General features: G+C 33.5%; 1 protein-coding gene across 1 annotated transcript; it reads right to left on the reverse strand.

Moving 5' to 3' along the window:
* Nucleotides 1–15,396: 15,396 nt before the first annotated feature.
* LOC130799593 (putative pentatricopeptide repeat-containing protein At5g47460) lies at nt 15,397–17,596 on the reverse strand. Its single transcript, XM_057662735.1, has one exon. It carries the CDS (start codon nt 17,295–17,297, stop codon nt 15,573–15,575), a length of 1,725 nt encoding a protein of 574 aa, XP_057518718.1. The 5' UTR covers nt 17,298–17,596; the 3' UTR covers nt 15,397–15,572.
* Between the last annotated feature and the right edge of the window lie 611 nt (nt 17,597–18,207).

The following is an 18,207-nucleotide window of genomic DNA, read 5'->3' on the forward strand; positions in this document are numbered from 1 at the left end:
CTATATTTATTCGAAAATAAGTGATTATTTTCCCTTGTTTTTAATTTAATATAAGAAAAGATTCTTTAAACAATTATTAAATTCAATATATTTTAAATAAAAACATGTTAAAAAAAATTTTGAGAAGCTTTTTTCACTTACGAAATAGTCAAACTAGACATTAAACAAAGATTTTAGGTAAGATTAAAGTATTTTCAATAAAAGAGAGTAAGGTTGTTTCTAACCTTTTTCAAGACTTTTCCAATTTTTAATCATTGGTTCATAACTATAAATTGAGATGTATAATTTCAAAACCAATATGATTAATTATGTACTAATACCACATTAACCAGACTAATAATACACTAATACAACTAATATTATACTAACGATACACTAATACGACTAATAATACTTTAATACGAGTAATAATGTATAAATGTAACTAATAATATACTAATACGACTAATAATATAGTAATATACGACTAATAATATAGTAATATACTAATAACTAATAAGTGTTAGCTAAGTAATATATATTAATACGAGTAATATCATTCTAATATACGATTAATTTTGTTGCGTTTAGGAATATTAGTTGACCAAATTTATTTTTAGTAATTTTGCAACTAATTTTGTTTAACTTACATTTAATAATTTAATAAAACAAACATTTGAGAGCTTCTCTCTCTACGATTAGAGAAACGACTCCTCACAGCCTCGACATCGGGTAGCAGGCTAGTTAAACAGGCAGGTGCGGCGGTGGTGGTGAAGGTCAGCATCAAGTAGATCAAGTTCCAATCTCTCTGAGTAGGATTCTGCCCTTCCATAGGACAGAGAGGCAGACCAAGGAAGGTGGTGGTGCAGGAGCCGCTGGCCACCAGTGCTGATCCCGACAACCAAACACCCCCAACAACCCCGCCAACTAGCCCGACAACCCAGTAGCAGGAGGAGATTGAAACATCCAGATTTTAAACCCTAAACCCGTTTGCTATGATGAGTAAAGATAACGTACCCACACCTCAACGGCCACCGGAGATGAATACGGGCAACCGAAATGTGCAGAATATTCAAACGCCTGGTCCAGAATTGATTGTGAATCCATGTAATGAACCACCATCTAGAATTATTGGGAAAATCGCTAAAGATGACATTGTTAATGAAAAGTATTTTGAGAATGTTGTGGTATTTTTGAAAAAAACTACCTTATATAATACATTTCTTTGCAAAACACTACCTTATAACGGTTTTTACGGTTTGACCGTTTAAGTAAACCGTTGACTGTCACGTGACCTTATAAAACACTTGCTTCTTCTTCAGTTCAGTCTATTTTGAATCCCTAAATCATTCGAAGAAAACACTTGCTGCTCCTTCTTCATTCGAAAATCCCTAAATCATTCATCTTCATTGCTGTTTCTCCCTTCTTTCTTTCTCCTTGATTTCCAATCCCTAAATCATTCAAAGAACCCAATTTTTTCCAATTAATTAGTAATGTCTTCTTCTTCTACCGAGAATTCGATACCTGAAAAATGTGGGTGTGAAGTTCCCTTTGCAAGGAGGGTTTCATGGACCAAGGAAAATCCAGGAAGAAGGTTCAAGACTTGCGTTTTTTATGATCCTGATACAAATTGGAGGGGATACAAAAAGTTTAAATGGGTTGATGAACCTGAAATGACTGTTTGGCAAAGAGAAGTCACTAACAAACTTGTGGAGGAGAAGCGACAATTAGCAACCGAAATCAAGATTTTGACATCAAGGGTTTGTTGCTTGGAACATGAAAAGGAACAAGCGATTTCAGAAATTAAAAAGATTAAGAAGAAATGGATGAATGAGAGGAAGCATGGAAATCCAATTACAAGCTTTGTATTAGGGTTTTTCTTTTGTTTTTGGTTGGTGTTACTTGTATTAATCAAGGCTAGTAATTGAATTTTATGACCTATTTATGAATAATTGTAACAGTGATTTGGGTATTGTAACATGATCATGATGAATGAATGAATTAAGTTTTTAATTTTTCCATTTAATTTCTTTGCAGGTATTGTAAATACACTTGTGTTTGCTTTCTGTTTATATGGAAATCAGATGGCTGTGTTTACTCTGTAATATCCATTTGATTTGTTTATGTAGTGTATGTTGTGTTTGCTATGTTTGTTGTGTTGTGTTTGCTGTGTATATTGTGTTTGCTATGTTTGCCTTCTGCCTGGAACACAACATACACTGGTTCAATGTTTTGCAGCACCCAAACTTACTCATTCAGAAGACATTTGTTTTTCAACACTGATTTGCAGCACCCAAACTTAAAACGTATTTGCTGTGTTTGCCTACTGCTTGGAACACTGATTTGTTTTCAAAGCACTGATTTGTTTCAGCACTGATTTGTTTCAAGAATGCTCCTGCACTGAGTCAATACTACTGCTGCATAAGTTACTGCTGCATACAATAAAGATGTACACAATTTCATCATAGTAACTGAATTCTTCACAGTGACTAAATTTGCTGCACTTAATTAACAGTAACTGAATTCTTTTGTTTTATGTTGGTGTTGGAAATCAGATGGCTCATTTGAACACAGCAATGTACATTAGATGGCTCAGGTGCATACAACAATTTACATACTGCTGCATACAACAATGTACATATTGCTTGGTTCATTTAAACTTAACCCATACAACATACAGCATACAACATACAACTTCAGTAGGCACTGATTAAACAACAAATCAGATTTTCAGAACTAATTAAGTTCAGTAGCCATCTCAACACTGATTCAAACAGATGGTTCATTTGCTTACATACAGCGACTACATGCTGCACAACACAATGCACTTAACCAATTAACTTTAGCACATACTCATAACTAATATAAAACTAATTTTCAATACCAATCAACTTCAGTAGGCACTGATTGAAACACTGATCTTAAACAACAAATCAGATTTTCAGAACTAATCAAGGTCAGTAACCACCTCAACACTGATCTTAAACAACAGATCAGATGTACTTATACAGCTGCAATTAACAAATTTACTTAATTAATGAAACAGAGTACATTCTCAGTTCATATACTGATTTGCTTACATGTAGTTCAACACAGTACATTCTCAGTTCATAAACTTATACTAATATATGTCTTACATTAAATCAACACATTAAATTCAACATTAATTTACTTATACAGCTCTATATTTGACTTTGTTGATCCATTATATATGAAGTAGATGCATCTGTTGTACTTTGCATTTGTTGTGCACTACTGGAGCAAGGCACATCATTTGGTGTGGACTGTTGAGTAGAAGAAGATCCCATTTTAGGCCTTCCACCCTTTGACTTGATCTTTGTTGGTGGTGGTTTGGGTGGATTCTTGCAGCCTTTTTTGTAGTGACCTAGGGCACCACAATTACCACATCTTCGTTGCTTGAATTCTCGAACTACACTTACAGGCTTCTTACCTCTTTTACCTTCCCACAAACACAATTCACAATTCTAGCTTTCGATTTCATGTAATCGCATCTATTGTAGCAATACACACTGATCCTACTTCTACCATTATGCAGGTAATAATAATTGTAACCACATTAAATAGCATGGTACCTTAATGCTTTTCTAAAGTCATATGTCGAAGGAAACTTAAGGCCTAAAGACAAATTGATCTTACCCTTGAAATCAACCTCAGGATTGAATGTAGGATAGCTGCATATACCTTCCTCATCAACATTCAATGCACCCAAATCATCATCATCAGACTCCAGATCATCATCATTAAAGTATATGTCTCTATTGTTTTCTTCATCAACCTCCTTATCTACTATCAATCTAATTTCATTATCACCTATAAACACATCATCAAGACCATAAACTACATTTTCTGTAAACAAATCAGAATCATCCTCATATTCATCCTCATCGCCACAACTATAATCATCATCCCTGCTATCCTCAAAATCAGAAACTTCTTGCTCTATGTGGCCTCTCTCATTTGGTGTAAGGTTTAGGGTAGAAATAGCAGCTGAGTTATTTGTTTTAGATCTAGGGTTAGCACTTAAACAATCTTTATAACCCGTATATGTATTTGGTGGTCCCATTTGCCCAACATCAACATCTACATTTGCTCTTTCCAACTCATCCACAACCTCATGTGCCACATCAGTACTTTCGAGCTCCACCTCATCTACCCTAACATTACCCAACTCAGTTGCCAACTCAGATTTTTCGAACTTCTTTTTCGAACTACTTGTTTTTTTTTCCAGATTTTCAATTTCTTCATGTTATTGATTTATCTAATTTTAAGAACCCTAATACATTATTCAGATACAACAACAATCAATTTACAAATTACACGATAAAAAACAGGAAATTCAATAGAAAAAACGCAGCTCAACGAAGCAGATTTGTAAAACGAATTAAATTTTAAATTAAGCCTAAAATACAACAATGAACTACAAAACCATAATTGAGTAGTAGTACATACCTCTAAAGGTTAGAAGTTTCAGCAAGATGATGTCGCAAAGAGGGCGGGAGCGAGTTCAAGAAGTTAAAGAAATGAGTTTTTTCGAATGAAGAAGGAAGGAGCAGCAACTGATTCAAAATAGGCTGAAATGAAGAAGAAGCAAGTGTTTTATAAGGTCACGTGACTGTCACGTGACAGTCAATGATTAACTTAAACGGTCAAATCGTAAAAACCGTTATAAAGTAGTGTTTTGCAAAGAAATGTATTATATAAGGTAGTTTTTTGCAAAAAATTTTATATAAGGTAGTTTTTTGCAAAAAGGGGTATAGAATAGGTAGTTTATTATAATTTTCTCTTTTATTAAGTATTTTAACAACCATGCCTATTTGGGTTAATTTACCCAAGCTTAATGTGAGATATTGGGGAGAGAAAACTCTACAAATCATAGCAGGCCACCTTGGCAATGTAATTAAAATTGATTCAGCAACCTTGAACATTGATAGAATGTGGTATGCTAGGGTTTTGGTTGAGATGCACATAAACAAAGGATTCCCTAATAACTCTTTTTCAACAATGAGAATGAAGAATTAGTGTCTCACAAGGGTGAATATGATCGGATTCCTTTGTGGTGCTCAAAATGTAGCTGCTTTGGCCACACAAATGTGGAATGTAGGGTTGAAATTGTAACATCCGTTTTTTTTAAAAAAAAAAATAATAATAATAATAATAATAACAATAATAATAATAATAATAATAATAATAATAATAATAATAATAATAATAATAATAATAATAATAATAATAATAATAATAATAATAATAAATAAATAAATAAATAAATAAATTTCAGAAATTTTAAAAACAATAAAAAAAATAAATAAATAACTCCCCATTAACAAATAACTTCCCACTTCTCCCTCTAAATCTTATAACTAACCTCACTTACCTATTATAAATTAAACCAATTACCCTTAATTCATTCAAATTATTACTCACATTTCCTTTTTTTCTCCTACAAAGTACTTCCTCAATCTTCCAATTGCTTAAAATTCAGTCAAGAAAACGCAAGATTTTGATATTAAAGACAGCGGATTCGTAGACAGAAATTATTAGGAGCGTACGTTGTCTAGGATCGCGTGACAAGGTAATTCTCAATGTCCATCTTATTAGGACTATCCCGTTAGTATTATATGCTAAGTGATAATTAATGTGTTTAAATGGGTGCATGATTTGATATGACATTATTTTGTATGATATTATGTTTTATATATTCTCAAATTATATTTACTATTATTTGTCAAAATTGAATTTATAAATATTATTTTGATAAAATTTATATATATTTTTATTTATATAACGAAATTAGATACGGTTTAATTTGAAAGAGAAATACTTATAATATTATTATTTTGATGAAAGTTATATTATTATTTTAATAATAATTTTAAATGCGATTGAATTTGGGAGAAAAATATTATGATATTAATATTGCAATTGAATATTCTTGAGATATATTTTTCTTGGGAAAACCTATGATCAAAAATTAAAATAAATAATATATGTTTGATTATATGTTTGTGTGCTCGCGACTAATTATTAAAATATATTAAATCACGTAAAGTGTAACACGAGGGAAATGAAGCTCTTATATTTGTTGTGATCCAAGTATAAGGGTGATGAACAGGTTGTCCTCTTTGGTTAGTATAGCTGCCGACATGTATTATTATTTCTGATACTTGATACGATGTTTGGTCTTCCTTCTATTTGTTGTGATCCAACTAGAAGAGGTGTGCACACTAAGGTTCTCTAAGACTACTCTGCTGGCCTTGAATTATTTGGGGTGACGACCTCTTGATGAAGTAGGTATAGGGGTAAAGCCTCGGCCTACTGGCGTTCTCGTTCCCTCAAATTAAAAACTGATTATGTGGTTGCCATTATTAAATATCAAATTAATAAATTGGTTTATGTGATATTATATATATTGTTTTCTCAAATTGTTTTTCTTTTAAACTCAGCTATATATTATTTTCTAAAATTATCTTCAATTTGATTATATTTTATTTTCTTAAATCATTTTGGAACTTAATCGTTTTACGGGATGGAGTTGGAATTACTCAATTTCCTGATTTTGGGAGTTTTTCCCTTGTTTTTCTTGCATTCTTATGTTGCAGGTTATTGATTGCATGGGAATCGTGGAGTGAGGATCACTTAGAAATATAGTTTTTATTAGAGTCGTATTTCAGTTTAAATTTTACCTTAAGTTGTTTAAATGTTATATGGATACAAATTACGTTTCAGTCTTTTCTTATGTTGTAAGACCCTTTGTTGGATTTAAAGTTATTAAGTTATTCCTTAGTCGTTAAGCCTTACATTTATTTTATTAGAAATAGATGTGACGGTAACACTCCCATGAGTAGGTTTTAGCTCATGTTTTTCATAAAGGGTGTTTTCAAAAGTTAGACCTATTCTTAGGGTGTTACAAAGTGGTATCAGTAGCCTAGGAAAATTGCAACCATTAGAAGTACCTGGATGGAAATGGGAGTCGATTTCAATGGACTTTGTAGTAGGATTGCCAAAGTCAAAAACAGGGAAGAATGCCATATGGGTGATAGTGGATCGATTAACAAAAACAGCAAGGTTTATAGCGATGAAGAATACTTGGACAATGCAACAGATGGCAGACGCGTATTTTCAAGAGGTAGTGAGATTGCATGGTGTGCCGAAGGACATTGTATCGGATAGAGATTCGAGATTTCTGTCCAAATTTCGGAAGATGCTACAAGAAGCAGTGGGCACGATACTAAAGTTCAGTAGTGCATTTCATCCAGCAACAGATGGTCAAACAGAGAGAACGATTCAGACTCTTGAGGATTTGTTAAGAGCATGTGTTATGAATTTTGGTGGATCTTGGGAGGATAATTTGATGTATGTAGAGTTTTCTTACAATAATAGTTTTCATTCTAGCATAGGAATGGCTCTTTACGAAGCCGTATATGGGAGAAAGTGTAGGAGTCCTATATGTTGGAATGATGTTAATGAGTCGATGGGATTAGGACCGGATATGATTGAAGAGACTACAAAGAAGGTAAGGATGATCCAAGAACGTATGAGGGGCGCGCAAGATCGTCATAAGTCGTATGCAGACAAGAGGAGGAGAGCATTAGAGTTTGAAGTAGGTGAAAAAGTTTTGCTCAAAGTGTCACCAACCAAGGGTATCATGAGATTTGATAGGAAGGGTAAATTGAGTCCTCGTTTTATAGGTCCTTATGAAGTATTGGAACGAATTGGGGAAGTATCCTATAGATTAACATTACCTATGAACCTAGCTAAAGTCCACAATGTCTTCCATGTATCCCAACTCTGAAAATATGTCCATGACCCTTCCCATATCATACAACCTGAAACCATTGAACTTGATGAAACCCTTACCTTTGAAGAAAAACCAATAAAAATCCTTGATACCAAAACAAGATGTACCCGGAACAAGGAAATTAAGTTGGTCAAGATATTATGGACGAACCAACAAACCGAAGAATCCACATGAGAAACCGAAGTTGACATGAGAAAGCGATACCCCGAACTTTTGGAACAGGTACGTTGAGTTTCGAGGACGAAACTTTTTAAAATAGGGGGGTGAAGCGAGTCTACCAAACCGTCCAATTTTCTTTTAAAACTTTAGTAGTTAACTTTAAGTTCGAGGACAAACTTTTGTTTTAAGGGGGAGTGTATGTAACATCCGTTTTTTTATAAATAATAATAATAATAATAATAATAATAATAATAATGATAATAAATAAATAAATTTCAGAAATTTTAAAAATAATAAAAAAAATAAATAAATAACTCCCCATTAACAAATAACTTCCCACTTCTGCCTCTAAATCTTATAACTAACCTCACTTACCTATTATAAATCGAAACCCTTAATTCATTCACATTATTACTCACATTTCCTTTTTTTTCTCCTACAAAGTACATCCTCCATCTTCCAATTGCTTAAAATTCAGTCAAGAAAACGCAAGATTTCGATATTAAAGACAGCGGATTCGTAGATAGAGATTATTAGGAGCGTACATTGTCTAGGATCGCGTGACAAGGTAATTCTCAATGTTCATCTAATTAGGACTATCCCGTTAGTATTATGTGCTAAGTGATAATTAATGTGTTTAAATGGGTGCATGATTTGATATGACATTATTTTGTATGATATTATGTTTTATATATTCTCAAATTATATAAAACAAATGGGTGAAGAAACATACTGTACCACATAAGGTAAGAATAGATGATAGGAAACAGCAGACCATAGTGAATAATGGAGGCCTTATCACAAGAAAACAAGGAAGAAGCAGACCATAGTGATACTGGTCAGAACAAGAGGAATGTTAAGACCAAAAATAACACAGGTGAAATGAAAGTCACCAATGGTTTTGACACTGCAAGACATAGACGATGAAGCAACAGACAAACAATTGAATACAACACACAATGTGGCTTTAAAAATAGGCATGAATGAAAAAATAAGAAGGGCAAATGGAGGGGACTAACCGCATGGTCCCTTCAGCTGAATAATATCCTAACATGGAATGTAAGAGGACTTAACAAGGCAAAAAAGCAAGTTGAAGTGGCGAGTTTTATCACTCACCACAATATAAGCATAGTTGGTCTTCTTGAAACTAAGGTAAAGAGAAATGGCCTAAACCAAATTTACCAAAATATATGCCCTGGATGGTATTTTACACAACTTAGAGTATCATAAAGGAGGGAGGATTGTTGTAGCATGGAAAAAAAGAAGATATGAAAGTCAACATAAAAACATACCACAACTAATATATTCACACAGAGGTCACTCCTACAAATGGTGTGAAATTAGAATTCACCCTTGTGTATGCAGCTAGGGAAAAGAATGCTAGACTAGAACTTCTGAATCACCTTGAAGGCATGGGTAAGAGGATGGACACACCATCGATAGTGTTAGGCGACTTCAACTTTATAGCCAACCTCAATGAGAGAGTTGGTAACCCGCCTAGGCTAAATGAAATCACTTCCCTAAGGAATTGTACGGGGGTATGTGGCATCTACGATTTAAAAAGCAATGGTAGGTTCTTTACTTGGAACAACAAAAAATCCAAAAGCTCCCGAGTTATGAGCAAAATTGACAAAGTCATGGGGAATCATCAATGGGAGGAGTCTTACCCGAATGTGGAGGTAACCTATCACCCAGAAGGAGAGTTTAACCAACCCCTATACTCGTGTGCTTCTTCAACCCTATCACTACAAAGAAACCTTTCAAATTCTATAATCACTGGGGTAAAAAAGAAGACTTCCTAGAGACGGTCAACAATATATGGAAAGTTAAGGTGAATGGCGTCCTGAACTTTCAGATCCTCAAGAAGTTCTAAATGCTGAAAAAAGATTTGAAAAACAAATACATGAGCACTCATATCGAAGACACTCAGACAAGCAGAGCACCACTTGGCGGAAATGCAAAACCTCATGTATTTTGATCCCATGAACCCTCTTTTTACTGAACATGAGCACAAGGCTGTGCAGAATTTACGGGAAACAAAAAATGATTATGCCATTTACACTAGTCAAAGAACCAAAATGAATTGGCTCAAGTTCGGAGATAAAAACACCAAACTCTTCCACAATAGTATCAAACAGAGAAAACATTCAAATACAACCCATAGTTTGCAAGGTGATGGTTGTAGAATTATATAGCAAAACAAAATCTAGCAAGCCTTCCTACAATACTTCAAAGGTATCCTAGGTAACAAGCTAGAAGACCAAGTCAAAATCAACATGGACATAATCAATGAAGGACCGTCATTAAATGAACAGCACAAACATCTCCTCAACCTTTACTTAACCCATGATGATATCAAGGAAGCCACGTGGAGTATCCCTGAAAATAAAGCTACTGGCCTAGATTGCTATAACAGTGGGTTCTATAAGCGGCCTGGGAGATTATTGGGGATGATATTGTTAAGGCAATACACAACTTCTTTGATACTCGAACTTTCTTTAAAGCGTGGAACGTCACCGCCATCACTCTCTTTCCAAAGACCGTATGCCCAAATGAACTTGGTGACTTCAGACCTATCTCTTGCAGCTAAGTTATTTATAAATGTATCTCTAAACTGATCTATATCAAGCTTAAACTGGTCTTGAATGACATCATTTGAGTTTGCAGGGTGCCTTTGTTGCTAGACGCACCATCCTCCACAATATCCTCCTTTGTCAAGACATGGTTAAGCACTACGAAAGAAACAACTGACTAGCCAACTGCCTTCTGAAATTTGATCTTCGAAAAGCATATGATAAGACGGACTGGAACTTTACTAAAGACATGATGATTGCTCTCAACTTCCTAGATAAATTTGTAAGTTAAGTATACACATGCATGTCAACCACTCTGTTTTCCTTTATGCTTAATCGCCAACCCTAAGAACTGTTCAATTCTAAGACCGGTATTTGACAAGGGGATCCAATCTCTCTTCTTCTTTTTTTCATAGGGATGGTATACTTGTCTAGAATCTTGAAAGCAACCAGTAGATCAAGCAACTTCACATACCACCCCAGGTTTAAGAAATTGGGCTTGAATCACCTCATATTTTCTGATGACTTAATATTGATGTGCAAAGGGGAAACGTCTTTCCATTGAAGTCCTCACTGAGAGCATCACTACCTTCTCAAAGACCTCTGGGCTCACAGCAAATCTCAATAAAATCAATCTCCCAGTAAAATTCAAACTCCCAGTAGATCAAGCAACTTCACATACCACCCCCAAAAAACAGTTCTTAGCAGACAAATTCAATCTCCCACTTGGCAATCTCCTAGTAAAATAACTTGGCATCCCACTGACCTCAAAACGAATTATCGTGGTGGACCATGATGTCCTTGTTGACAGGATGACTGAAAGAATAAGATCTTGGCATGCTAAATATCTCACCTATGCAACTAGGCTCTAGTTAGTGAACGCCATCCTTATGAGTATCTCCAGCTATTTGTGTCAGATGTTCATCCTCCTCAAGAAAGTTTTAAAAGAGGTCAACAATGCATGTCTCGTTTATTTATAGCATGGTGAGGCGAACACCATTACTCCTGGAAATGTTAGCTGGACTAAGGTTTGCAACCTAAAAAAGTCAAGGGGGCTCGGTATCAGGAACCTTGAGACTTGAAATTTAGCAGCAGTTGGTAAAATTGCTTAGCAGATCAGCATGAAGCAAGACTCACTTTGGGTTAAATGGACACATGAGGTTTATATGAAAGGGGGTCAATGGAAGCTCTTCAACCCTTCCATTACTTCTTGTTGGGCTTTTAAGAAAATTTGCTATGTGAAAGAAAAATATTGGGAATGGATGGAACACAACAGATATTCCATACACAAGGTCTACCAATCAATGTACACCACTTAAGGTAAAGTAAAATAGGCGAAGCTAAAGGTAACCTAGCAGGAAAAAATGGAGAATCACCAAGGCGAGGAAAGAACTCATATGTACTGCTATAAGTTGCCTAGTATACCAAATATGGCAATCCCAAAATGAAGCCATATGGAAGGCGAAAGTTAGAACCATGGAATAGATATTGAAGAATATTATATTAGAAGTGAAGGCTCGCTCCTCCTTTATATGCGACAAACAATTAGTGAGAGACGCAAATTCGATGTATAGGATCATTAATGATGTATAGTTTTGTCTTTGAACTCCTCATATGGTTCCTTTATTTTTTTAGGCTCCACCCTACTTTCTATGCACATAAAGTTTGCAATCTATAAAATCTTCCTAAAAAGGGTTCCTCTCTAGCGATCTGATGCAACATGTAGCAGGTAGTGGTGTATGCTTGGACATATTCTCCGGCAAATTTTCATCTTTGATTAATGGAAATTCATCTTTTTCCAAAAAAATAAATAATAATAATAATAATAATAATAATAATAATAATAATAATAATAATAATAATAATAATAAAATAAAATAATAATAATAATAATAATAATAATAAATTAATCTTCTAGAAGTGTTATTATAGTAATACGACTAATAAATACTAATAATGCACTAATTCAATACGAAAATTAATATAATAATAATACAGTAATATGACTAATTACATACTAATATTAAAATAATACAACTAATAATACACTAATACAACTAATAATATGCTAATAATACACTAATACGAGTAATAATATACTAATTCAACTAATAATACAATAATACGAGTAATAATATATTAATTCTACATTAATTCGACTCATTATATACTAATAGAACTAATATTATACTAATTATACACTACTACTACTAACATACCAATACTACACTAAGACGACTAATTACGACGTACTATAATTAATAATAATAATAATAATAATAATAATAATAATAATAATAATACACTAAGTGATAGAAGTGTTACGTTATAAGTATACTAACATTACTTATGTTATCACTAAATAACTGATGACCTGGTGGTTAGAGTGTTAGTATGCCAATCTGGAGGTCTTGAGTTCAAATCCTACCCAAGGCATTTGTGTGAAAGGAATATTGTTGATTGCTAACATTAAATTCATATTACTGGTTAAATTTCCCTATTTACGAGTCTAATTGAATAAATGATTTGTAGCCATGTGTTGTGCATGTGGTAGCCAAAAATAATTTACAATCAGTCATTGTATGTGGCAGAAGAATATGATTAGCCTTGGGTTATACTTGTGGCAAAAGAATATAATGAACCACGGGATCTACCATGGCAAAAAAAAAAGACTTATTGCCACAACAATAATTTTCCCGTGGCAACAATCTAGCCACTATTACTTGTGCCACGGTAGTCTCTAACTTAAATTTTCATGGCTGGACATCATAGCCATGGGAAATTCTTTCTTGTGCCACGCACAAGTGATGATTTGTAGTAGTGAGACTTGTTTAATTCAAACTTAAAAGTTTTAAACAATCAAACTCTCATTATGTTTGAGAGGTACGAAAAGTTCTTCTTGGAGAGCATAAAGAAGAGAACTAGAGGTTTCACCAAAACATTCATCAAGGAACATTGACTTATTTGAGACTTGAATGATAGGAAGGGCGGAGGTAGTAAACAGTACCTAGATTTTGAGTTAAATCCATGGCAGAGGCATTTTGAGAATTAGAAGCCATGAAAGAAAGAGAGACAAAATAAAAAATGGAGGAAGAGAAGGAGAAGAGAGAGAAAAAAAATTGAGGATATTATAGAATAATACCTGCTCTAATACCATGTTAATATTATAGCAGAGGATAAAGCTTCATTAAAGAATAATGAATATGAAGAAGTAACAGTATACAGAAACAAGAGAAAGGAATTTGTATTTCATTATTATTAATCTGTGAACAGTACAATAACCATATATATATATATGTAAGGAATGCATAACCTCTAAACAAGAGAGAATATTTGTTTAATAGTTTGTTACAGAATTTGTTATACTAACTAACTAATCAACAATAGTAAAGAATAAACTTGATGTGGTTGCCCATTAGGATCTTGAGTGTCAATAGTTACTTGCACTAGTCCATACTCTAAGCTATTTAAGCTAAGATTAAAAGAGGTATAAAAATTGGGCTATTACATTTATTATGTATTTTTATAATTAATGGCAAACCATGTATCTAAAACGTGTATTTCAGGTTTTAAGCCTAAACACCAAGTAGGCAAAATAACGCTTTTAGGAAAACTAAATAATGCTTCTATTTGGTATCCAGTTTCCGTAAATAGTATTGTCTTAAAGTATTTTCGATTTAAGATTGTGTATTTATTTTAAATTATTTAATTCGTTGTAATTTCAATTCCTAGATTTTGTATTAAATTGCAAAGACTTGTAATTTCGGTTCGATGCTTGTAATCTCTTCAAGTTTTATTTATATAAAAACGCACAACACTTTCTTATTATCACCGACTAATATCATCCTTTTAGTTTAGGCAGAAACATTATTTTGGTTGTGAAAGGTTGCACTTAAATGGTTGGCTTTTGTACTAGTATTAAATTGATGACTGCACATATTTAATCTATAAAAATTTGATATTAAAATATAAGTTGAGATAAATTAAATGATATTTTCTTAAATATACTTTTTATACATAATTGATAAGAAGTAAAAGAATATTGCTTGATCAATAGTTCTTAAAATTTAAGTGTAGCTAACTAAAGTGGAGTCAAAATTTTAAACAATAATAGAGGGCAAATGACGAATACATTATTGTGGTTGTGAATGATTTGAGTAACAAATTAAAATTTAAAGACAAATGTTTATTTTTTCAAGTGGAGAAATTTATATTTTGAAACTTGAAAAATTAGGAAGATGTGAAGATGTCAATAAGAGATTGCGTGGTTAAATTAATAGTCTTAGAAACTTTATTTAAACAGATAAAATTTTTAGCTAACATTATGATTAAGTTTCATTTCCAGTACTATGATCACTAAAATTAGTTGATATTGTGACATTTAGTTAACTATTAATTTATACTATTGTCGAAACCCGTGCAATACACGGATATTAGTATCGACATATATACACATATGATATTACAAAAATATATCAAGATATATTATGCTGTAGAAACACTTATTTTTGCATGTTTTATGTAAATTAACTCTGTAATTTTGAAAATCATCAACAATATATTATACGGTATATTATATTCTCTAATTTAGTCAATTTATCAATAAATAAATACAAGTCAAAGATACTCTAATGGTAGAGATATTATTCAAAATCAAATAACATGTTATTTTTCTTTAGCGAATAAGAAATCCATTTGGCAAACTATATTTAGTTGTGTCATTTGAATATTTTCAAGCTTTTTAGTATAATGTATGATATGATATGATGTCAACAATGTATTATATTGTATATTGAATTCTCTAATTTACTCAATTTAATTATAAATAATTGATAGTCTAAAATACTAACGGTTGAGATATTGATCAAGGTGAAATGCCATGTTATTGTTCTTTAGCTAATAAATAATTTTCTTTTGGAAAATTCTTTTTAATTATGAAACTTTAAAATTTTCAAACTTTTTGGTATAATGTTAAAACTTAATAAGGAGTTAAAAATATAAAAGGATGTGGATGTGGACCCGGCAGTAATGACCCAGACATGTTATTGGTTTTTGCTTTCAATCGAACTAAACCCAGGTTCTTTCATCACTCCTTCGAGTCTCATTTGCTCCCAGAGTGCAGATGCGTCTTCCCAATTGCCCCGATTCTTGTGGATGTTAGACAAAATCACAAATCCGGCCTCGTCATTCTCCAACTTTATCAACTTTGTTGCTGCAATCTTGGCAACTTCAAGATCCCCACAAGCTCCACAAGCACCAAGCAAGGCTCTCCAAACAGGTGGGCTCGACTCAAATCCAAGTTCATGAATAATCTTAACAGCCTTGCTTAACTGCCCATATTGTCCCATAACTTTAAAAACTGAACCTACATGCTGAGGCTTTGGTTTGATTCCGTAATCATACACCATGGACATTATATACTCGTAAGCTTTCTGTAATGGCATTCGGCAAAGCGAGCAAGCTGCCAAAACATTAACGAAGGTGATATCATCAGGCTTCAACCATTTTACACCTTTTAACTTCTCGAAGTATTGAACCACCCTATGCGATTCCCCATTATGTGCAAGGCCGGAAATTAATGCATTCCAACTAACAATATTCCTTCGAGGCATGTGCTGAAACACCAGTTCCGCATCTTGAATCTGTCCACACTTCGAGTACATGTCAATAAGGGCACTCCCGATGATCATTGAAGTAAGTTGACCATGTTTGATGCAGCAAGAATGAACCAATGTTCCCCATCTTAGAGCAGAAACGCTAGCAATCCCGCGTAAAATGCTAGAAAATGTGAACTCATCCATTTTAATTGCACTTGCATACATTTGACCAAAGATACTAAGAGCTTCTCCTGCCCTGTTCCTATTCACATAGCCTGATATAATCGCGTTCCATGATGATGAATTTGGTTTCGGCATACTTTTCAAAATCTTAAAAGCCTCATCTATCTCACCATACTGCGAAACACCGCAAATCATTTCATTATAAGTGATAGTATCAGAACAAGGCATCTGAATAAAGTAGTGATATGCAAGTTCAAGCCTTTGATTTCGAGCACAAGCTGCAATAACAGAATTCCATGAAATCACATCCTTATCCGTCAGCTCATGAAACACACGAATAGCTGCAGCTTCTGAACTGCACTTGCCGTACATATCAATCAAACAGTTTGTCACAAAAACACTAGATGCCAGGCCATACACAATAATTTTCGAGTGTATCGACACACCTAAATGCAGCAGAATCAACAGACCGCATGCAGCTAAAGCAGAAGTAAACGAATACGCATCAGCTCGAAGCTCTGATCGCCCAAGCTCAATGAAAAGGGACAAAGATTTCCATAATTTCCCAGAATGTACATACCCAGAAATCATAGTATTCCAAGATACAATATTTGGTCGAGGCATTTCATCGAACAGTTTATGAGCATCGTTCATTGACACAATTTTGGAATAGAAACTAACTAAAGATGTACAAACATAGACATTTGAAGCGGACCCCGAACGTAAAGCATAGGAATGTAGCTGTTTTCCCTGAATAACATGTCCACGATTGGTACAATTTCGAATCATTTGTACCAAAGTGAAATCATCTGGTTCAGTATCCCATTTGGTGGTTTTGGCTATTTCAGAAAACAGCAATTCTTTAGCGTTGGTATGATTTAGACGGATCAAGTTAAGTGTAAATCTAGAGATTGAAAAGGTAGAAATAACAAAGAAATTGTGGATTTGAAAATAATTATTAAGTACTCCAAGCAGTGATCTTTGCATAATGCATTCCCCTCAATTGATTTCAAATCCTTATTTTATTATCAATGTTCCGTACAATTGCTTTATAGAACTAACATTAATCCACCATCGAGTTCTCGTCACTCATTATAGGTCTCATATATGCATAAGAAAAAAAGGTGAGTGATAGATTTACGACAACTGATTCGTTAAAATCTAGTCACATTTCATAATCATCAGAAATCAATTTGTCCTAGAAGTGTTCCTTACTCTTGACGCACTACACTTTCTAGGCCTAGGGGTGTGTTTGCAAGAGGGAATTGAGGTTAGGGATTGGAAATTTCGGGTAAGATTATAAAAAGTATCTTGTTTGTTTAAGGAGAATGAGAATTGGAAAATTTTAGGGATTGAGACTTGGGAAGCGTAAAGTGCCATAAAAAAAGTCTTCTGAGGAGGGTAGTATTTTGGGTTGAGATGTAGGTAAAATACAAAATGTCTTTTTTGCCATTTATTAAAGTAAAGAAAAACAAAAAGTTATAAGGACAATTTTATAAATATAATCATTTTTGTCCAATTCCTTATCTATTTTTATCATTTTCCAAACAAGGATATAAGATATTTATGTTTAAAGTCTCAATTTAAGTCTCATCCCAAAGTCTCATTTCAAGTCTCAATTATAGTCTCTTAATTTCCATTCTCACATACCAAACACCCCCTAAAAGTAGTTGTAACTTGTAAGCATGAAAAGTCATGTATGTGATCACTGGATTTGATGCATTGTTCATGTAACCAATCCTATTTTTGTAGAATTTCTTTGACATTGTGGTTGTGAAGTGAACTAAAGCATAGGCTCACCGTCATGAGTTTGGACAATTCAAGATGATGGGTTGTGGCCATTACACTTAACAACGTCAACGAGTTCGACTTATATTTCGCATATGTGATGTTTAAG

The sequence above is a fragment of the Amaranthus tricolor genome, chromosome 14 (genome assembly GCF_026212465.1).
Source record: "Amaranthus tricolor cultivar Red isolate AtriRed21 chromosome 14, ASM2621246v1, whole genome shotgun sequence".
Taxonomy (NCBI): domain Eukaryota; kingdom Viridiplantae; phylum Streptophyta; class Magnoliopsida; order Caryophyllales; family Amaranthaceae; genus Amaranthus; species Amaranthus tricolor.